General features: G+C 47.1%; 1 protein-coding gene across 3 annotated transcripts; it reads left to right on the top strand.

The window, feature by feature from the left end:
* The first annotated feature begins 1,620 nt into the window (after window positions 1-1,620).
* Window positions 1,621-14,769, top strand: LOC309400919 (uncharacterized protein). Of its 3 annotated transcripts, none has more exons than XM_081969665.1 (5): window positions 1,621-1,735; window positions 2,302-2,404; window positions 9,781-10,040; window positions 11,374-11,859; window positions 14,152-14,769. In XM_081969665.1, exons 1-5 carry the CDS (start codon window positions 1,691-1,693, stop codon window positions 14,614-14,616), a joined length of 1,359 nt encoding a protein of 452 aa, XP_081825791.1. In that variant the 5' UTR covers window positions 1,621-1,690; the 3' UTR covers window positions 14,617-14,769. The 3 variants fall into 3 exon arrangements, with proteins under 3 accessions (XP_081825791.1, XP_081825790.1, XP_081825789.1); XM_081969664.1 differs by having other exon boundaries at window positions 2,302-2,425; window positions 9,784-10,040; XM_081969663.1 differs by having other exon boundaries at window positions 2,302-2,425; window positions 14,152-14,768.
* The last annotated feature ends 7,715 nt before the right edge of the window (window positions 14,770-22,484 follow it).

The following is a 22,484-nucleotide window of genomic DNA, read 5'->3' as shown; positions in this document are numbered from 1 at the left end:
TGAGGAGCTCCCATGGCATGGTATGAACAGGGGTGGGGGCAGATAGTGCCCTTGCCGTGGCAAACATTTCTGGGCCACAGTAATTCAAGAAAATACCCCTCTTACGTTCAAGCGAGAGATTCAGCAGGTCATGGGCTTGAAGAAAACATTCAAACCGTTCTATGAACGCCTCCCAGGATTCGGCCTCAATACGGAATGAAGCGAAGAAAGCTGTATTAGCCATGGTTCTTGTAATTTGAGGTTCAGGTTCGCTCACCTTCGTCGCCAGTTTTGTGTTCCGAGCAAAGAAGTAGAAGTAGGCTGCTGGACGTTAATCTTTATTTAAAAACAACAGTAACTGACTAAAACCAAGATACACAATCCCCGGCTGACAGCAATTTATACAAATGCCGTCAGTCGGGGAACCAATAGGGTAATCAGGATTCTCCTGCCGGATGTATGGGCCAATGAAGGTCTCCGCAGCGCCACCTACTGGTGGACCGGCTCAGTACACAACACAACCATTTAAATATGAGCCAGCAGTGTGCAGCAGCTGCCAAAAAAGCCAACACAGTCCTAAGCTGTATTAACAGAGGGATAGAATCAAGATCACTTGAAGTGTTAATATCACTTTATAATGCCTTGGTAAGGCCACACTTGGAATACTGCATTCAGTTCTGGTCGCCACGATGTAAAAAAGATGTGGAGACTCTAGAAAGAGTGCAGAGAAGAGCAACAAAGATGATTAGGGGACTGGAGACTAAAACATATGAAGAACGGTTGCAGGAACTAGGTATGTTTAGCTTAAGAGAAAGAAGGACTAGGGGAGACATAATAGCAGTGTTCCAATATCTCAGGGGTTGTCACAAAGAAGAGGGAGTCAAACTGTTCTCCAAGGCACCTGAGGGTAGAACAAGAAGCAATGGGTGGAAACTAATCAAGGAGAGAAGCAACTTAGAACTGAGGAGAAAATTTCCTGACAGGACAATTAATCAGTGGAACAGCTTGCCTCCAGAAGTTGTGAATGCTCCAACACTGGAAGTCTTTAAGAAAATGTTGGATAGCCATCTGTCTGAACAACGGTATAGGGTTTCCTGCCTAGGCAGGGGGTTGGACTAGAAGACCTCCAAGGTCCCTTCCAACTCTATATTGTATTGTATTGTATATTATTGCTAGCATATATTCCTGAAAATAAAGACATTGGAAAAATATTGTAATTGAAAAACCCATCTTTTTGCTGCTGGAAAAAATAATTTTATATACACGTAGGCCTAAGGTTTTGTTGTTGTTTTGCAATTTTTACTGTAATTTTTTTTGCAGAGCCCAAGAAAAAGTGTATTCTTTTCCTAATTTGTCCTCTTATCTAATTGTCTCCTCCTTTGTTTTGTATATATAGTAACGATGCCGGCCCTTTCTGCTAAAATATTGGAAGAAAAGTAAAATTGCTAACTTTAAAACGCGTTTTTATCCAGCACGACTCTCTTCCAGAACCTCGCTGAAGGAAAAGTATTTCTATGCAGCAACTAGGGCCCAACTTCGGGCGGAACGTCTACCACTTTCCTTCGGTTTCAATGCTTTCAAGCGCAATCCCCCATCTTGGTTGTGGGAACCTCGACTGCAACCCGCTCCAACTTTAACCGTGCCACTAAAACAGATAGGGCAGTTTCACGTCTATCGCCATTTTGGATCGGAAACGAGGTTGCGGGAGCCAATGGAGAGCAGCAGCAGCAGCGACTGCAGCCGTATTTTCTCGCAGGTATTTGTTGGCGAGAGTGCGTGGTGTCCTAGCATGGGTTAGGCATGCAGTTTCATATTTGACTTTCTGTTGCATTAATTATAAGAAGGCCTTCCTGATGCATTAACTATAATTCCCATGATTTTCAGCCAGTTACTGGAGTCGTAATTCAGTCACAGATTAGGGAACGCCGGTTGATCCTGGGAACCTTGCAAAGTTGCTGCCGTTTGTATTCGGCTTATAACCCGCCTCAAAGCAACTCCTCGGGACTTGAGGTCGATTAAGCAATTGTAAAGAAATCTTTGCAGAAATTTGTGACACTAAAAAAAAAACAACCACCAATGCATTTATTACCATGCAAGTCCTCTTCATCAGAGGCGTGACATCTTGAGAAGAGAGAGAGGTGTATATTAAACACCTTGGTCTGTAGTGGGAGGTGGGAATAGGAAATAAAATGGAGCACATGCTGACTGTGATAATTGACAGTAGCCATTCACAAAAATCAAAGTTATCTTGAGCATTAGAGCACTTTTGCCACCTGAGAGATTAGTGCTATCTAACTTTTAATTCATATCCAAATCCCCCAGGCTCCCTTGGGTGCACCAAGCAACTGTGACGCACACTCTGGGCCAGAGATAAAGGTGTCTGCTAGATCCTCTCCGCTTAGAAGGAAGAAGAAAAAGCTGAGCTGTGAGCTTCAGGATGGCTTTGGTATCTCCTCTGATCTTTTTGCACAGATAAGAAGAAATAATAAGCAGGAACAGTGCTTATCAGGCTTGGCAACTTAAAGATGTGTGGACTTCAACTCCCAGAATTTGCCAGCCAACAGGATTTCCCACACAACTTGAAGATGTGTGGACTTCAGCTCCCAGAATTCCCTAGCCAACTGGCTGGGGAATTCTGGGAGTTGAGGCCCACACATCTTGGAGTTGCCAAGATTGTGAAACATTAGGCAAGAGGCTTTGTCAATGTAGCTATTATCCCTGAGCTACCTTGATCTGCCAAGGCTGGAGCCATACGATCTGTGCCGTCGTCTCTCCCCCACTCCCATCCTCATTGATTTTATTTTTCATTTAAAATATTTATGGTCGGTCTAGGAGGTCTTGTGGCAGTTCGCAGCTCATGCAAAAAGGGAAATCAAAATCAATTATAACTTACTTTAAACATGCAGAATAATAACCACAGTACAACTGATTGAAACACACACGAAGGAGTAAAAGGAGCTGTCAGGCCCAGATGCTTAAGTCTCAAAAAACAGAAGGAAAAGCCAAATCTTTACCTGGACAGTGCCAGCCTAGAGAATGAGGCTTCTCAAACTAGGGTGCCACAGCAAATGAAGGTTCCCTCCCGTGTGCCCACAGATTTCTTCTAACATGGGACACCGAGCAGTCCTTTCCCTGCAAATCTTCAGATTTGGTCATTGTGAGAATCTCAAGCATTCTTACTATTCCCACCCTTACAGATAGTCTTTGGCTTGCAACAGTTCATTTAGTGACCGTTTGGAATTACAATGGCACTGAAAAAATTGACTTATGACCATATTTCACATTTATAACTCTTGCAACATCCCCATGGTCACCTGATCAAAATTCAGACGCTTGGTAACTGCTTCATGTTCATGACCGTTGCTGTGTCATGGATCATCTTTTGTGACAAGTCAATAGGGAAGCCAGATTCACTTAACAACCATGTTACTAACTTAACAACTGCAGTGATTCACTTAACAACTATGGCGAGAAAGGATGTAAAATGGGGCAAAACTAAAATGTTTCACTTAACAACAGAAGTTTTGGTCTCAATTGTGGTTGTAAGTTGAGGACTACCTATAATTTGTACATAATAGTCCTACCTCTTCTCCACAACAAACCTATGAGGTGGGTTTATTCATTTACTTGTATCCCACCTTTATTATTTTTTAAAACAACTGGAAGTGGCAAACATTTTCAGTACACTTTCTTATTTTTCCCACAACAACCCTGAGAGGTGGGTTGGGCAGAGGGAGATTGACCGACCCAAAGTCACCCAGATATCTTTTGTGGTTAAGGCAGAATCTGAACTCACAATCTCTTGCTTTCTAGCCTTAACAAGTAGGCCAAACTGGTTCTCAGAGTTGGCCTGAGAGGGAGTGATAGGCCCAAAGTAGCTAAGCTAACTTTGATGTCTAAGGGAGGACTAGAACTCATGGCCCTCAGTGTCTAGTTCAACCAAGTATGTATACATGTGTTTAAGGCCGTGAACATCATTACTATAAAAAGAGGGCCAGCCAGAAGTGTCTAGGCAACTACTGTAGTTTTCATAGAACTAATGTGAGGTAAAATATCAAGCATCACATATTCTGCATAGTCAGCAGATTCCAAGCCATCTCCATGACCAGAGAATGGATTACTGTCCCTGAGCTAAACTGACCTGGTTTATGCATCATATTAAGTATAACCATGGCATATTGAATAAACCATAATTGGCTGGGTAAAAGCATAATGCTGAACCTCCAACAAATGCACCATTGAGTATTTCACAAAATCCAATTATAAGGGGCAGATCATAGGACAAGTAAAATGATATTTATAGGCTAATCTGGAGTTCATTTGACAGATAAAGATTCAACTTTCAGCCATTCACTTAGCAACCGCTCAAAGTTACAAGGGAACTGAAAAAAAGTCCTCGCACTAATGACCATTGCGCCATGCCCATGGTCACATGATCAAAATTCGGACACTTGTATTTACAACAGTTGCAGTGTCCCAGGGTCATATCATTGCCATCTGTGACTTTCCCAGCTTGCCTCTGACAAGCAAAGTCAATGGGGGAAGCCAGATTCACTTAAGTCAGGGGTGTCCAAACTTGGCAACTTTAAGACTTGTGGACTTCAAGTCCCAGAATTCCCCAGCCAGCTGCTGGCTGGGGAATTCTGGGACTTGAAGTCCACAAGTCTTAAAGTTGCCAAGTTTGGACACCCCTGACTTAACTGCTGTGTTTTACATAACTATGGCAAAAAGATTGCCAAAATTGGGAACAACTCACTTAACATCTCCTTTTCTTAGCAATGGAAATTCTGATCCCAGTTGTGGTCATGACTTGACTACTTATATGTTCAGGAGTGCACAAACTGGAGCATCTGTTCTTTCTATTATCTTCACCCAGAATGGTGGAGATTAAAGAATTACTGGGTTAGCATGATTGGATCCATCTGTCAAAAAATTTAAGATGGCAGCAGCAACCGTATAATCAAAAAGAGGTAAGGCTTTGATTGCATAGTTGTGGCTCCGTCTTGATCAGGGATGGGCATCTATGGCTCTTTACAATCTATGGACTTCAACTCCCAGAATTCCTGAGCCAGCCTGGCTCAGGAATTCTGGGAGTTGAAGTCCATAGGTCATAAAGGGGCCATAGTTGCCTACCCCAACCTTGATTTTGCTGATCTGCCAGAAATAAGGGAAAAGGAAAGAAATTGGATTCCAGTTGTATCCAAAGAAGAAAAATTAGGCTGGCCCAAAAAACTCTATGGCTCTCTCATCTTTCATCCTCTCTTTCACCACCACCACCACCCAAAATCACAATTCTCTGCCAGGTTTGTTGTTAGTTGCAAAGTCATACCCGACCCATCGCAACCCCATGGACAACGTTCCTCCAGGTCCTCCTGTCCTCTACCGTCCTCTGGAGTCCATTTAAACTCAGGCCTACTGCTTAACCATGGCAAGAAAGGTCTTAAAATGGGGCACAACTCACTTGACAACTGTGTTGCTTAGCAACAGAAAGTTTGGGCTCAATTTGTAGTCAGTCAAGGACTATCTGTAACACAAGGTAGTGAATATGCATAATACTCCTTCCTCCTCCTACTTTCCAACAAACAACAAACCTGTGAGGTGGATTGGGTTGAGAGGGAGTAAATGGCCTAAAGTCTCCCAGCTGGTTTACATGTCTAAGGCAGGACTAGAAGTCAGTCTTCTCATTTCTAGACCAGTATCTTAAACATTACTCCAAACTATATCCATGATTTAAGTATATCTTCCCCTTTTTATTAAACAAAATTTACTTCTATATTAGTATAGGTGTCAAACAAATTTCTCAAAGCAGTAAGTCTGGGTTTCTTAAGGAATTGTTGTTGTGAAATTGTGTCCAACCCATCATGACGCCATGGACAACGTTCCTCCAAGCCTTTCTGTCCTCTACCAACCTCTGGAGTCCATTTAAGCTCAGGCCTACTGATTCGGTGACTCCATCCAGACACCTCATTCTCATTTGTCCCTTTCTTCTTTTGCCCTCAATCTTTCCCAGCATTAGGCTCTTCTCCAGTGAGTCCTTCCTTCTGATTCAGTGGCCAAAGTATTTGAGTTTCATCTTCAGCAACTGGCCTTCTAAAGAGCAATCAGGGTTGATCTCCTCTAGAACTGACCGCTTTGATCGCCTTGCAGACCAAGGGAGTTGCAGGAGTCTTCTCCAGCAGCATACATCAAAGGCCTTAATTCTTTGGCGCTCAGCCTTTCTTAGGGTCCAACTTTCACAGTCATACATTGCAACTGGGAAAACCATAGCCTTGGCTATGTGCACTTTTGTTATATAAGTTAGAGGACTTCAATGTTTTAAAATCAGCCAGCAGAGCCATCAAGTGGGAGGTGATGAGAACTGGAGCACAAGGCTTCTGAAGATGCAGATTGGAAAAGGTAGCTCTGTTCTTCCCCCTGTCACTCCCTTAAGCTTTGAGCAAGGACTTTGTGCATCTCAAAATTTCATTTCTCTGCACATCTGCCAAACCAGCTGCTGAAGATTGGTGATCAGCCAATAAATAACAATTGTCACTCCCACTGCAGAATGCAGAACTACCTACTCTGGGAAAGGCAACTGATTAATTAAACTTCCTACTCTGCTGATAATCAAAACAGGAACTTGCCGAGAATAACAGCTAAAAACAAATAGATTTATTTTGCTTTTTTAAACCACATAATAAAAGTGAATACAAGAACACAATTTTTTAAATATGAGGTGCAATCCTTGATAACTACTCACATAAATCTTAGTGGCCTAAGCATTTTTTTAAAATTCACCTGATAAGATTTCTTAAAACAGATATAGAAGTGATGTATAAAGAACAAGCTTTAGTTAATTAAAAAGAACAGATTACCAGTAGGAATTATTTGGGAAATGCTGCACAAAGATCTCAATGGATCACCAAGTATGCATTTGGATAGGATTTCAAAGAGGTTTATTTCTTCCCTCCAACAATTTAGCATTCATCTGACTGAGAAATGTCACAATAAGATGGCTTGTTTTTTTATTATTTATTAATGGATGCATTTAAATTCTTTTTTTTCCCCTCTGGGAGCTCTGAGTGGCACATATATCAAAGCAGGGATGCTTCTTTCGTCTTATCTTCACAATTTCTGAAGATGAGAGTGAGTTGGTTCCATCACCTGCTCACTCATTTTAATCCAATTTTCTGCCCTTTCAGGAAATAGTAAATCAACAGTCTCTCGTTCACACACTAAACTAGGCTAAAAGAGACCTGGGCAATTGTGGCAAGGTGTGTTGTGTGAACATCATCCTAATAACTTGCCTGTTATTCAGTCAGGCCTTTGGGCTTACTACAGTGGTGGGATTCAAAAATTTTACTACCAGTTCTATGGGCGTGGCTTGGTGGGCGTGACAGGGGAAAGATACTGCAAAATCCCCATTTCCTCCCAATCAGCTGGGACTCGGGAGGCAGAGAATAGATGGGGGTGGGGCCAGTTGAGTAGTTCGGAGAACCAGTATTTACTGGTTCTCCGAACTACTCAAAATTTCTGCTACCAGTTCTCTAGAACTGGTCAGAACCTGCTGAATACCACCTCTGACTTGTTACTCTGATTCTTCCTTGTCCCAATTCATCACATCAGCTCTATAATTCTTGAAAAGAATCGTATTGCGGAAACTCCTGCGCGAGCTGCACTGGCTGCCTGTGGTTTTTCGGGTGCGTTTCAAGGTGTTGATTACCATCTTTAAAGCGCTCCATGGCACAGGACCTAGCTACTTGCGGGATCGCATCCTACCGCACACATCCCTACGACCAATTCGCTCTCACAGGGAGGGACTCCTCCTGGTGCCGTCCACCAAGCAATGCCAACGGGCGGCGCCTAGGAGTAGAGCCTTCTCTGTGATGGGCCCAACCCTCTGGAATGACCTCCCTCCCGACATTAGAACTACCACCGACTTCCGCTCCTTCCGTCAAAAACTAAAGACTCACCTGTTTCGACTAGCCGGCTTGGCCCATCCATAGTTTTATCTCACCTCCTGCCAGATATTTTAGTTGGGTTAATTTTAACTTTCTGGGGTATTTTTAGGGGTTATTTTTAATATGGTTTTAATAGCTTTACTTTAAGATACAGTCTTTTAACCTCCTCATCTAATTTAAGGATTTGTGTATTTATATTTATTCCTATGTATTTGTGTTTTAATTTGACTGTACACCGCCCCGAGTCCCTTTCGGGAGAGGGGGCGGTCTAGAAATCTAAATAAAAGTAAAGTAAAGTCCTTGATTTACAACCACAACTGGAACCAGAATTTCTTTTACTAAGCATTGTAATGTTTGTTAAGTTTGTAATGTCTGTTAAGTGAGTCATGCCCAATTTTACGACCTTTTTTGCTATAGTTGTTAAACAAAACACTGTACAGGTAGTCCATGACTTACGACCACAATTGAGCCCAGAATTTATATTGCTAAGTGAGAAATTTGCTAAATGAGTTTTGCCCTATTTTACGACTTTTCTTGCCACGCTTGTTAAGTGGATTATTGCAGTTGTTAAATTAGGAACACGGTTGTTAATTGTTCCCCATTGACTTTGCTTGTCAGAAGATCACAAAAGGGGATCACATGACCCCTGGACACTGTAACCATCATGAATATGAACCAATTGCCAAGCATCCGAATGTAAATCACATGACCCTGGGAATGCAACCACAGTAAATAAGTGTGAAAAATCATGTCACTTTTTTCAGTACCGTTGTGACTGCGAACGGTCCACTAAGGGATTTGTGAGCCGAGGACCAGCTGTAATTGTTAAGTGACTCATACAGTCATTAAGCTAGTGGTTTTCAACCTTCCCAATGCCGCGACCCTTTAATACAGTTCCTCCTGTTGTGGTGACCCCCCCCCAACCATAAAATTGGTGTCTCGGTTCCTAAGACTATCGAAAATATGTGTTTTCCGATGGTCTTAGGCGACCCCTGTGAAAGGGTCGTTCGGCCCCCAAAGGGTCCCGACCCACAGGTTGAGAACCACTGCGATTAAGCTAATCTGGCTTCCCTCATAGACTTTTGCTTGTCGGAAGCCAGCTGGGAAGGTCACAAATGGCAACCATGTGATCCCGTGATCCTGCAACTGTTGTAAACACATGCTGGTTTCCAAGCTTTGATCAAGTGACCGAAGGGATGGTGCGAGTGGTGTACAAGTGAGGATTGGTCATAAGCCGCTTTTTTCAATGCCCCTGTAACTTTGAATGGCAAATCAAGGAGTACTTGTGATGGTAGTTGAAATGGATGTCAGTGGATTCTTGCTAAGTTGTGATCGACTCTTCACGACCCCTTGGACCCATGAAGGCAGACCTACGGCACGCATATCACAGGCGGAATGCAACACACCCTCTTATGGCACCTACGCCGCCGCCCCAGTTCAGCTCCAACGCACATACGCAGGTGCCAGCCTCCAGCCATCTAGTTTTGGGGTCTCTGGGGGCAGGGTGTGTCCATGGGGGTCACACACACACATGCAGGGGGTCGCACATGAAGGGGGCAGGGCATACATGTATGCATGGGGGGTTGCAGCATGTGTAGGGGGGGGTCACACGTGCATGTGTGCGGGGGAGGGGCAGAGTACATGCGCAAGGGGGACGCATTGCATTTTGGGGGTTCAGGCACACTTGTGCTTTGGCTACTCGGCCTGGAAAAGGTTAGCCGTCACTGCCATTGACCATTGCACGGCAGGCCCCTCCTGTCCTCCACTGTCTCCCAGAGTTTGGCCAAAGCCCTGAGAGATGTTCAGGTCCTCGGGCCATCAGGGTGACATTTTAAGCATTTGGAACCCCATCTCTCCATAGCAGAAGCTGCCCCATGTCTTGGTGACCTGACCTTAGCAGCTGAGGGGACAAACCTTGGCAGGCAGCCTCTCCACCACCAGCCCAGCCCATTGGAACAGACAGCTCTCCGCGACCATGCTCTGTATTGCATCCCTGGGGAAGCAGCAGCTCTGAAGAACATGGTGAGGAAGCTGCAGGACACTCTGTCCCACCAGAGCGAGCTCCTCCTCAGCCTGCAGAAAACAGTAGAGGACCAGGAACTCCAGTATCATGAACTTCAGGTAAGGGCTAGCCATGCATAACCTGGCACATGTGATGCCCAACCTCAGTCTTCCAGGTCATGGTTGTCCCAAAGGTGCTTTTCCCAAAAGCCACTGGACTTTCTCCTTTTTCTTTGAAGACGTTTCATTTCTCATCCAAGAGGCTTCTTCCACTCTGATTGGATGCCGGTGAATGGAAGGATTTAGGGGACTGGAGACTAAAACATACGAGGAACGGTTGCAGAAACTGGGTATGTCTAGTTTAATGAAAAGAAGAACTAGGGGAGACATGATAGCAATGTTCCAATATCTCAGAGGTTGCCACAAAGAAGAGGGAGTCAAACTATTCTCCAAGGCACCTGAGGGTAGAACAAGAAGCAATAGGTGGAAACTCATCAAGGAGAGAAGCAACTTAGAACTGAGGGGAAATTTCCTGACAGTTAGAACAATTAATCAGTGGAACAGCTTGCCTCCAGAAGTTGTGAATGCTCCAACACTGGAAGTCTTTAAGAAGATGTTGGATAGCAATTTGTCTGAAACGGTATAGGGTTTCCTGCCTAGGCAGGGCTTTGGACTAGAAGACCTCCAAGGTCCCTTCCAACTCTACTATTGTATTGTATTGTATTTAATATTCCTTGCAGACAACTGGTCATTTGCATTCTTTCAGAGAATTATTGAGGCCACTTGGAGGTTTGCCTGTGTCCTCAGGGTCACCTGAGTCATGAAACATCTTCAAAGGAAAACAAAGTCCAGTTGCCTCTTGAAAAAGCACCTTTGGGACAACCATGACCTGGATGGCTGAGAATCTCCATAGACATTTAGCTATACACTTTGGGGTGAGCACCCTTCGAATAGTGCAGGAGTATGAACAGATTTCCAGAAAAATTGCAGACTGCAGGAACCATTTGCTCTTCAGTTTGAGATGGAGGCAACACGGATTCATCCGCAACAGCCTGTGCCATTGTTCAACAGTGAAGGGACACAGGGCAGAAAACACCCTGCAGAAAGCACAACTCCACAACACAGTCCTCTCAGCACTTGCAAGAAGTCTCCACATCACTTCTCCAGTGACCCTGAGGACACAGACAAGCCACCAAGTGGCCTCAAGGGCTCTCTAAAAGAAAGCAAATGGCAAGTTGTCTGCAAGGAATATTAAATCCTTCCCCTTTCCCCACCATCCAGTCAGAGCAGCTGAAGAAGCTTCCTGGAGGAGAAGCAAAACGTCTTCAAAGAAAAACCAGAAAGAGTCCAGTTGCCTCTTGAAAAAGCACCTTTCCCGCATGTAATATACGAACAGAGGGATGGTGAGGAGAGAAAAAAACCCTGAAATGTGGCTTTTGCCCTTGGTTTCCAGGAAAAAGCAGAAGCCAAGAAATGTCATGTTCTTGCTGATCTTGAAGCCCATGTTTCTCAACTTGAAGCCAGGAAACAGTACCAGCTGGAGCCTCGGGGGCCATGTTTGCAGAAGGAGCAGGATGCCTGCAGTGCCACCACCCTCTCACCGAAGGATCAAGTGAGGGGGAAGCTTGAGGGCCAAGGGCAAGATGAGGTTTTCTCCCTGGAGGGGGTCAACACCCACAGCAAGTGGTTGAGGTTCTACACAGGCTTTGATGGATACCCTCGCCTCAGGGCCTTCTTGGACTTCCTCCTGGAGGGGGAGAATCTGGAAAATGGCCCTCCCTGTGCCCTCAGCCCCGAAAACCAGCTCTTCTTGGTGCTTGTCCGGTTGCGCTTGGGGCTCCTTCTCCAGGACCTGGCTTTTCGCTTCCATATCTCTGAATCCACAGCCTGCCGCTACTGGCTGAGCTGGATGGAGCTGATGGAACGGAAACTACGACAGGTGAGTGGCTGTTGCCAGTGTTTCTTTCTTTTTCTTTTCTCCCTTCCTTTCCTCCGTCATTTCCCAGTCCAGATGAGCTGCCCTAAACATCTTGAGCTAATGTCTCCTAGTTGAAAAAGGTTGGAACTGTTCAGATACTGAGGCAGCATAGAAAAAAATGAAGGACAATAGAAAAACCTCAGGCTGTCTGTCTGTCCTTGCCTCTCTCTCTCTGTGATGATTTCAGTCTTCCTCAGTGGCTGCTTATTGTATTTACCTGAATTTCTCTCAGCCTTCAAACGGTCTTATCCTTAAAATGGGGAAATCGTCATTTTATCTTTCTTTTCTTCCTCCCTTTTTGGGGTGAATTCTTATACTGAGGATTATCTGCCTTTCAGGTTCATAAAAGTCGTTCATTTAAATCAGGCGACCTTTCATTATTCTTTCAGGAAAGTCTTTCCTGTGGAGATGAAAGGTTTGAAAGGTTGAATTTTGTGTTAACAAAAACGAAAGTGAGCAAAGTGGCCTCTGAGGAAGAATACTTAGATGTTAAATGCACTCGGTTTATTTATTCCATGTGCTCCTTCAAAAACTCCCCCCCCCCCCCATAGGTGATGGCCTTTAATTTTTCCTTTGACAGTTTAAAGCAATGTTTCTCAACCTTTTAAAATCGATGGACTTCAACTCCCAGAATTCTTCAGCCAGCATGAATGGCTAGGGAATTCTGGAAGTTGAAGTTCACCCATCTTAAAATTGCCAAGGTTGAGAAACACTGCTGTGAAAAGATGCTATCAGATTTACAAATTGTCAGTATACGTCCTGCTGGCTCCCATTCAAAAAAAAAAAACTTGTTCAAGGAATAAATGTTGGGGAGGGGGGAATAGTATAAGGGAAGGCGGGCTGAGGTTAAGAATTAAATATAGTTCCCATATCTTTACTTGCTTCATGGCAGATGAAGGGATTGGTTTTTTTAAATACAGGTATGCAGTGCCCTCTAGTGGATCAGGCTAAAGTAGGTAGCATCCTACTTACCCAACTCCATATAATAGTTATTTTCCTTGTGTAAGATCTAACTTTAGGCTGCAGCACACTCCGATCCCTGGAATTATGAATAAAAATTGTTTCTTGTTTGATCCGTTTGTGTGTGCACCTTTGAGTCAGTTTTCCACTCTTGACAACTCCCTGGATAAAAACGCTGTAGTTTTCTGGTCAAAGTTTTTTCTGGTTTGCCCTTGCCTTCTTCCGAGAATGAATGACTGGCTGAAAGTCACCAGATAGCTTAGCACTCAAGACAAAACTAGAAGTCAAAGTCTCTTGGTTGCTAATCCAGTGGCTTAACCAGTCTCCAACTGGCTCTTTTGTTTGATCTGTAGGGTGTCTCAAATCTGAATTATATTGAAATGTCACTTAAAATTAATGGAGCATACTAAATTGCCACAAATGTTTTCTATTGATTTCAATCAGAGTTAAACCCTTTCCCCGGACTCTTTTATGCATTTATGCCCATTTTCCAAATCTTTCTTGATCAGTCAAAATAAAAACAAGACCTTCATCGATACTCCTTAGCACAAGGTCAAATTGTGACTTTCTCAATGTCATTGAATATTTTCCTGGATAGCATATGTTCTATCCTGCACCAGGGTCCCTATCAAATTTATCCAGAAGCATCAGATGGAGGAAAGCTTAGATGAGATTTTCATCTCATCAATTGGGGCATTGGGTAAATACAGAATCTCATTCCAATTGTGAAGCGTTTCCTATTCACAGATCATACAGTACTAGTGATCCGCTTACCGCTTGCAAACTATCTAGTTGCATCTGATCAGTGACACTAAGCCTTGGTTTAACAAGAACTATATTCCCCAAAATAAGCAGGGCCAAAACAAAACTTTTAATTAAGTGTAAATCATACTCCCTTATATTCGTATATCCCTTTTATCAAATTAAGTGTTCTTCAAACTTGGCACTTTTAAGACATGAGTGTTTCAACTTTGAATGTATTACAGTTCACCAGGTTGAGTTGAAATCCACACGTCTTAAAGTTGCCAAGTTTGGAAAACACCGATTAATCTTTAGGGTGCAGCAACAAAAGGATTACTTGGCGTTCTCAACCCCCATTGTGGGGGACAAAAATAACCCCAAAGTATTTATCACTGTGGGAACAGGAGGCTAGACTTTTTAGCTGACTCCCGATTGCTCATGTTGCTAACCACCCAGCTTAGCTCATGTACTACCTCCTCTCCTATCTTTGACTATAGATGCCAATTTAATCTGTGGGCCTACAGCAATTGAGTTTTTTCTCACCACTGGCAGGTTCCAGTTGCCTTCAGCCAGCGCTACATAGATGCCTTCAAGCCACAACAGCAACTTCGACATCACGACATGGTGCTGGTGGCTCTAGACTGCGCAGAGTTTTTTTTCGAAGCCCGAGGAAAGACGCGAGGCAAACGATGTGGCTCCCGGAGTCCTCGGGCCCACTATTCAATCCATGGTTCCGCTCTGGCCGCACCTAGCGGCTTCCTCACTTTCAGCGCAGGAACAGGCCGCGAGTTGCTCACACTGCCTCCATTCCTGCAGGCAGGACCTGTGGAGCTGACGGCTGAGCAAGAGGCTGCCAAGAGGCAGGTACTGAGTTTACATAGCCTGACAGACAAGGCCCTCGGCTTCCGTTTCCTACGCCTGGTTCACCCTCAGCACATGGAAGACCAAGTGAGGAGGGCCTGGGTCATCTCCTGTTACTTGGCCTGTCTGCTACATGAACCTATGGGTCTAACCTAGAGCAAGGATTCCTATACCCTCAGGACATTTATTTTAATAATCATTTCACTTTTAACATTTTGATCACAGGACTGTTCGGAAATGATGATGAATTATTCCTTGGAGCGAAAACTTTTCTGCTTTCCTTGACCTTGGATAAAATAAAGGCAACATTCACATATTTTGGGGGGGTCAGTTTTAACTATTGGTAACTGCCTGGACAAATCCCTAAGGGTTTCTTTGCAACTTTTTCAGTAGTCTGTTGCTGCATACGATGGCGTCCCATACGAGAGAAGGTGGGGGGAGGTGTTGGTGGCAGAGGCGGCCCGGAAAACCATCGGGGGGCTTTAAACATCAATCCCCCGACCCGCTGGACCCGCCGGAAGCCCCGAGCCTTCTAGAAGCCCAGTGGAGATCGTGGGAGGTTGGAGCTGGGCGTGAAACATCTGTTGTGAAACATCTGAGTCGCCGGGGATGTCGGATTTGTTGAGGGCGCCGGAATGAATAACAGAGGCCTCCTGAAATGGCGCGGAGGCGACGCTGGAGCTTGAAAGGTGCACGGTGAGCCGCTGACACCACCACCCTCCCCATTAGGGATTGTTCACTTGACTTCGTATAGACTCTGAGAACTCTTACCATCTGGGGCTTGGAAGAACTGCGGGGAACTATTTGATCTCCCCCCCCCCCCCGCCGCTATGAATCATCTGCTCACCCTCTTATGGACTTTTAAGAACTGCCTAATCCCTACTATGGGCCCTACTTATTTTTAGCTACTTCTACCTATTTCTTTCTCCATCCCTCCTTTTCCCATTTTGTTATTTTGGTTGCCGTTCTGTTATGATTTTTACGTGTAGACTTATTTAACACCTCAGCACCCAGAATCCATCTTTAGCCCGGTGTATTTACTATCTACTATTTGTTATGTATGCGAGGTCTGATCTTATTTTATTGCGGGAATCCCCCCTCTCGCAGTTATGTCCTCCTGCCCTTTCTAGGACCCACCTCGAGGACGGGTTTATTAACCCAGAGAGGTGGAGGAAGCGCACATTGAGGGGTTTTTTAATAAATTCTTTTTTAAAAATTGTAAGGGGTTCTAGGGGTGGGGGGGGGGAACCGGTTAGGAGGGATGGTAGAGCCAGGCACTTAGGTGTGGTCGAAAGAGGAGGGAGCGGAGTGGGGGAGGAGAGGGAAGATAGCATTCCTGTTCAGGGCTCCTTAATACCAACGGTCGTGGGGAGGGGCAGGTGTGAGGACAATTTAAGAACGCGTAGTCGGTTGGGAGACCGGGGCTTTTGGTCATTCCCGGTCGTTTGTACCAACCCCTGCATACTAGGTGGTCAGGATCTACAGACCCAAGGCCTGAGACTGCTGTTATGCAACGCGAGGTCCGTTGTCAATAAGGCCCCCCTCATCTACGATCTAATTTTGGAGGGGGAGCCGGACCTCGCCGGAATAACCGAGACCTGGTTGGGCCACGAGGGAGGTCTACCCCTTGTGGAAATGTGCCCACCAGGTTATCGAGCATTTCACCAGCCTCGGGCCCAGGGAAGGGGCGGTGGGGTAGCAGTGATTATCCGGGAAGACTTAGAGCCGAGAGAGTTCACCGTGCCGCAGACATCCGGGTGTGAGTCCCTCGTCGTGAGATGGGGCCCAGGGAGGCAGTTGGGCCTGCTGATAGTATACCTGGCTCCTCGCTATACATCAGCGGCCCTGCCCGAACTCCTTGAGCTGATCTCATCGGTGGCGGTTGAGACCCCCAAACTTTTAGTGATGGGGGATTTTAACCTGCCGTCGATGGGAGAAGCGTCTGAGGGGGTGCGGGAGTTCATGGCTTCCATGACAGCCATGGACCTGACCCAGTTAATTCAGGGCCCTACTCACGAGGGAGGCCACACCCTGGACCTTGTTTTTGTCTCTGGCCAGTGGACGAGTGATCTGGGAATAGGGGATCTAGACATTATTCCCCTGTCATGGTCGGATCACTCACTTCTCCGGCTGGACTTCCCTGGTGCTACCCCCCGCCGCGAGGAGGCGGAACTGGAAGGTATTAGATGGTTCCGCCCCAAGCGCCTGATGGAACCAGATAGGTTCCAGACGGAACTTGGGCCACCCCCTGTGGACCTGACCCGCCCCCGGGTGGAGGACCTGGTAGACGCATGGAATAGTGCGACTACCGGGGCCCTAGACCGGATGGCGCCTCTGCGGCCTCTCCTGCGGCGACGAACCACCCTGGCACCTTGGTTTACCGAGGAGCTAAGGGTGATGAAACGCCACAAGAGACGCCTAGAGAGTCGTTGGAGATCCTCCCGTTCCGAATTTGACCGAGCACAGGTACGAGCATATTTGAAGACGTACCTCGTGGCATTAAGAGCGGCCAAACGTCAACATTGTGCCGCTCTTATTGCGTCTGCAGATAACCGCCCTGCCGCCCTGTTTCGGGTGACCCGTTCCCTCTTGTTTGAGAGACCACGGGAAGCCCCACTACAGGGCAGAGCAGAGGAGTTTGGGAAATATCTACAGGACAAAGTCGCTCAAATCCGGACGGGATGGGCCCCTTTCAGTGGTCCAGTAGAGACGCCCGTGGCGAGTCTTGAGGGACCGCTTTGGGAGGAGTTCGACTCGGTTGCCATCGAGGATTTGGACAGGTTGCGTGGACGTCTGCGACCCACCACATGTTTATTGGACCCGTGTCCCTCCTGGCTTGTACTGGCATCCTGGGAGGTTACGCGCGACTGGCTCCTGGGCCTGGTGAACGCCTCGTTGGGTGAGGGGTCCCTACCGGCCGCCTTGAAAGAGGCGGTGGTGAGGCCCCTGCTCAAGAAGCCTTCCCTGGACCCAACGGACCTAGTCAATTATCGTCCGGTCTCCAACCTTCCTTTTTTAGCGAAGGTTGTAGAGAGTGTGGTGGCACAGCAGTTCCCTCGTCACCTGGAGGAAAATGATTATCTAGACCCGCGCCAGTCCGGCTTCCGACCCGGGCACAGCACTGAGACGGCCTTGGTCGCATTGGTTGATGATCTCTGGAGGGCCAGAGATAGGGGTTGTTCCTCTATCCTGGTCCTATTAGATCTCTTGGCGGCGTTCGATACCATCGACCATGGTATCCTGTTGCACCGGCTAGAGGGGCTGGGAGTCAGGGGCACCGTTTTACGGTGGTTTGGCTCCTACCTCTCTGATCGGACGCAACGTGTGTTGGCAGGGGAGCAGAGTTCGACCCGGAGGCCACTCACATGTGGAGTGCCACAGGGATCGGTGCTCTCGCCTCTCCTGTTCAACACATATATGAAACCGCTGGGCGAGATCATCCGTGGTTTTGGGGTGGGATATCATCTGTATGCTGATGATACTCAGCTATACATTTCCACCCCGAACCACCCCAATGAGGCCGTCGAAATGATGTCCCGGTGTCTGGAGGCCGTACGGGTCTGGATGGATGGCAACCGACTAAAACTCAACCCTTCCAAGACGGAGTGGCTGTGGCTTCCGGCCTCCCGGTTCAACCAGGTGCTTCCATCTCTGGCCATTGGGGGCGTCCAACTAGCCCCCATGGAACAGGTGCGCAATTTGGGCGTCCTCCTAGATGCCCGGCTGTCCATGGATGATCATGTAACAGCCGTGGCAAGGGGGGCGTTCCATCAGGTCCGCCTGATGCGCCAATTGCGCCCCTTATTGGACCGGGATGCCCTACGCACAGTCACCCATGCGCTAGTGACGTCTCGCCTGGATTACTGCAATGCTCTCTACATGGGGCTTCCCTTGAGATGCACTCGGAGACTACAGTTGGTCCAGAACGCGGCCGCGCGGGTGATTATGGGGAGGACTAGATACTCCCCTGTAACACCTCTCCTGCGCGAGCTGCACTGGCTTCCTGTGGTCTTCCGAGTGCGTTTCAAGGTTTTGATTATGATCTTTAAAGCGCTTCATGGCATAGGGCCTAGTTACATGCAGGATCGCATCCTGCCCCACACATCCCTACGACCGATTCGCTCACACAGAGAGGGACTTCTCCGGGTGCCGTCCGCCAAACAGTGCCGGGGGGCGACACCCAGGAGCAGAGCCTTCTCTGTGATGGGCCCAGCCCTGTGGAATGACCTCCCCCGTGACATTAGGATTACGTCCGATCTCCGCTCCTTCCGTGTACAGCTGAAGACCCACCTCTTTCAATTATCTGGCCTGGCTCAATCGTAATTTTTCTCTTATTCCTCCTAACTGTTTTTTAAATTGTCTTTTAAACGTTAAATTTTTAATTACATATTGGGTTCTTACAATTGGGGTATTTTAATGTTAATTTTAACTGTCTATATGATGTAATTTGTTACCTCCTCCGTGTCCGTGTCCGTGTATGTGTATATGTGTTTGGTATGTATGTATGTCTATGTGTTTTTTATACATTTTCTATGTTTTATATGCTCCATTGTACGCCGCCCCGAGTCCTACTTGGAAAGGGAGCGGCTAATAAATTCAATTTATTATTATTATTATTATTTTTCCTAGGCCTAGCTGGTCCCAGGTTATCAGCTAGCTTCCTATTCAAGACAGGACTAGGACTCAGTTATTTGTTTCTAGCCTGGTAGCTTAAAAGGGCGTTGGCCCTTACCTGAGATGCCTCTTCTCATAGGATGGAGGTAGCATCCAGGCTGGGTTGACCTTCATCCACTCATGGCAAAGACTGATCCTGACAGTTAATTGAAACCATGCTCCTGTCACTAGGCAAATCCCAGTTCCGACGAAGGAAATCAGACTCAATGCATCATCGCTTCCCGAGATCCAATCCGTCAAATGTCAATCATCTGATGCAGGTTAAGTACTATATTGAATTCTAAAGCAACAGTCAGCCACAAAAGAAACGTACATAATAACAAACCACAATGAGATAAAAAACTATAACAAGGAAAAAGTTAAACAAAGGAACCAGTCCTGCCTTGGGAGGGGCTGGATGCTACCTCCACCCTATGAGAAGAGGCGTCTCAGGTAAGGACCAACGCCCTTTCTCCATAATGGTAGAAGTAGCTTCCAGGCTGGGACGTACCAAAGCAGTATCCGTCCCTCGGGTGGGATAATTGGTTCTGCAGAGTGCCAGTCCTGTGGACCAACTGAAGCACCCACCGGCCAAAAGCTGCATCCGCAGATGCAAAAACATCCAAGTTATAATTCTTGATGAAAGGGGATGGGGTAGCCATGTCGCCGCCCTACAAATCGCCGCCCAGGCCGCCAAAGCAGCAGCACTCCTTATAGAATGTGCGGTCAATCCGCGTGGAATTGGAACAGAGTGGGATTGGTATGCCGTAGCTATACAGGCCCGCAACCACCTGCCTATAGTGGTGGACACCTTCCTCCCCAGAGATGACGGCTGGAAAGATACGAAAAGTGACTCTGAGGATCGAAAGGGCTGAGTTCTTTTCAAATAGATCTTTAGAGCCCTCCTCACGTCCAAGGTGTGCCACTTGTGTTCCAAAGGATGAGCAGGACGGGGGCAGAAGTTGGGTAATACAAGTTCCTGTGCTCGGTGGAAACAGGAGCACACCTTGGGAATGAAGGAGGGATCCAGCCGTAGCACCATACGGTCCGGATGGAAAACACACAGGTCTTCTCTGATCGAGAGCACTTGTAGTTCAGAGATCCTCTTGGCGGAGGTAATGGCCACCAGAAAGGATACCTTCAAAGTCAAGAACCTAAGGGAAGTTTCTCGAAGGGCTTCAAATGGGGCTGATAGAAGAGCATCCAGGACCCTGGGTAAATCCCATGAAGGATATCTGTGCACCGCTGGTGGTTTAAGGTTAGAAGCCCCCTTAAGGAAAAGATGTACCGTGGGTAATTGGGACAGTGAAGGGGAACCCCCACAGTAGATGCCGGTAAATTAGGTCTGGCGGTAAAAACGTCCCCCGCCCCCGCGAAAGGGGCGCTTGTAGGTCTTACCCCTCTGGTAGCAGTCTGACTGCCCCCTTTGCCTAGAGGAATATCCTCCCTGTTGCCTATACCCCTGGTTGCCGTAGTCCGCCCCCGAAAGGACAAACCATAATCTTGGTTCCAAAAGGACGACCCCCCCCCCCATCTTGGTCCCAAAATGAAGACTGCCTGGGGTGGGGAGCAGGAGAACCCTTTCTTGGGCACTCTAGGGAGAACCTTTCTCTTTTCCTTGTTCTCGATGAAAAAAGGATCCAATGCGTCCCCAAAGATAGATTTGCCCTTAAAAGGGGCCGAGGCCAAACGCCACTTGTGGCGCACATCTGCCTGCCATTGGCAAACCCACAACAATCTGCGAGATGCCACAGAAGATGCCATGGCTCGGGAGGCGAATCTGGCAGACGAGAGGGTAGCGTAAACTGAACCGCCGCCACCAGTTTGATGATATCTTAATGGGCACAGAGGTCTGCGGTGGGGATACGCTGTTACAGGTCCTGCAGCCAGGAACAGGTGAAAAAATGAAGCAGTGGTTGTGGCCCAGACTGCCCATGCCTGGTGGCCACCTTGCAGAGCAAAATCTGCTTTCTTGTCCTCCGGTTTGAGGACATCTTCTGCCCCCCCTCCCCCTACGGCATATTGGATGAAGTGTAAAGGGCAGTTACCGGGGCGTCGATAGCTGGGATCGACAGGAATGGAGCCAATTCATTGGCCATGTTGAAGAATTTGTCAGAAGCCGATGGAGTTGGACCTGAGGTGGGAGTTTCCCACCAACACTGTACCAGGTCAATGAAGATCTTTGGGGCAGGTATTGTTTCTGATGGAGGAGCCTGCTCGGAAGACAGGGTGTCTGCGGACACAGTCGCCGGGCGAGGGGTGGTGGTCACCGGCTGTGTGCCAAAATTTGAAGCCATTTTGGCCTTGTATAGTAATGAAGGGAACAGGGTTGGTGTAAAAAGGCCAGAAAAGGTCTTCTGGTCCGGTTCCCTCCCCTCATCCTCAGACATTTCGGCCTCTTTAATTTCCTTCCTCGGATTCAGAGGAGTGATGATGCCTCCTCATCCGGTGCCGAAGGTTCTACCAAGGGTGGAGGCACCGCAGGTCAATCAGATGGCTGCGTTTGGGCTGGCTGCTTGTTGGATTGAGCATCCCCCTTTGCTGCAAACCAGCTGCAATGCCCTGTGAAATGGCAGTTGCAATGTCGTCTTGGAAGTTGACCATGCAGAGGGGATTAGGTTGGCCAATGCCTGCAGAAGTAGATGGAATACTGCCTACCTTCTGCAAAGTGGAAGGCGCTAGTGATGCTGCAGGTGTCACAGCTGAATGTATCTCCTGCTTTGGCTCCCAGATGCCTGACACATCGATGGGGAAAAGGGTTAAAGGAAGCCACCCTGCCCTGTCTATCCCCAGGAGAGCTGTAAAGCCAATTGCATCTGGGCAAGCTGAGGCCAATCAGTAGGATGAGAGGAGGGAAGCCTCTTGGAAGCAGACTTTATGTAAATGCGTTCTAACGCCTTCTCCTTCTGCTTCTCATAATGAGAAGCAGGTTTAGAAGATTTCTTAGACTTGCCAGTTTTTGCTGAGGTCTTTAAGAGCTTCTTGTGCCCCCTGGTGGTGTCAGAGGCAGAGGTGGGGGGGATTGAGTGCCCACTTGTTCCTCCATCATCTGGGGAATGCTAGCCTCGCCAGTAATCTCATTAACGTCCGTTGCTTCAGAGGCAATGGCAGCCGCCATTTTGACAGGAGAAAAGGTGCAAATACAAAAATGGCGCTTCACGCCTTTTTTCCAACAGTCCCGGTCACTGAAAGCAAGGTGGTTCGTTTAATCGGGCGCTGCTCCGCAAGCTGAATTCCCTGCTTTTGAAGGCTCGGGTTGCTCCGCAGTAACTAAAGGACGCTCAAGTGACTACCAATCAATCAAGGCTACCGCGGTTCACCACTCTACTGCAAGCAGGAGCGTAGGAGCATTTCCTGGCGTGATGGAATGT

This window comes from Natrix helvetica (genome assembly GCF_964273705.1).
Source record: "Natrix helvetica genome assembly, chromosome: Z".
Lineage (NCBI taxonomy): Eukaryota > Metazoa > Chordata > Lepidosauria > Squamata > Natricidae > Natrix > Natrix helvetica.
This window is presented reverse-complemented; position numbering and strand designations above follow the sequence as displayed.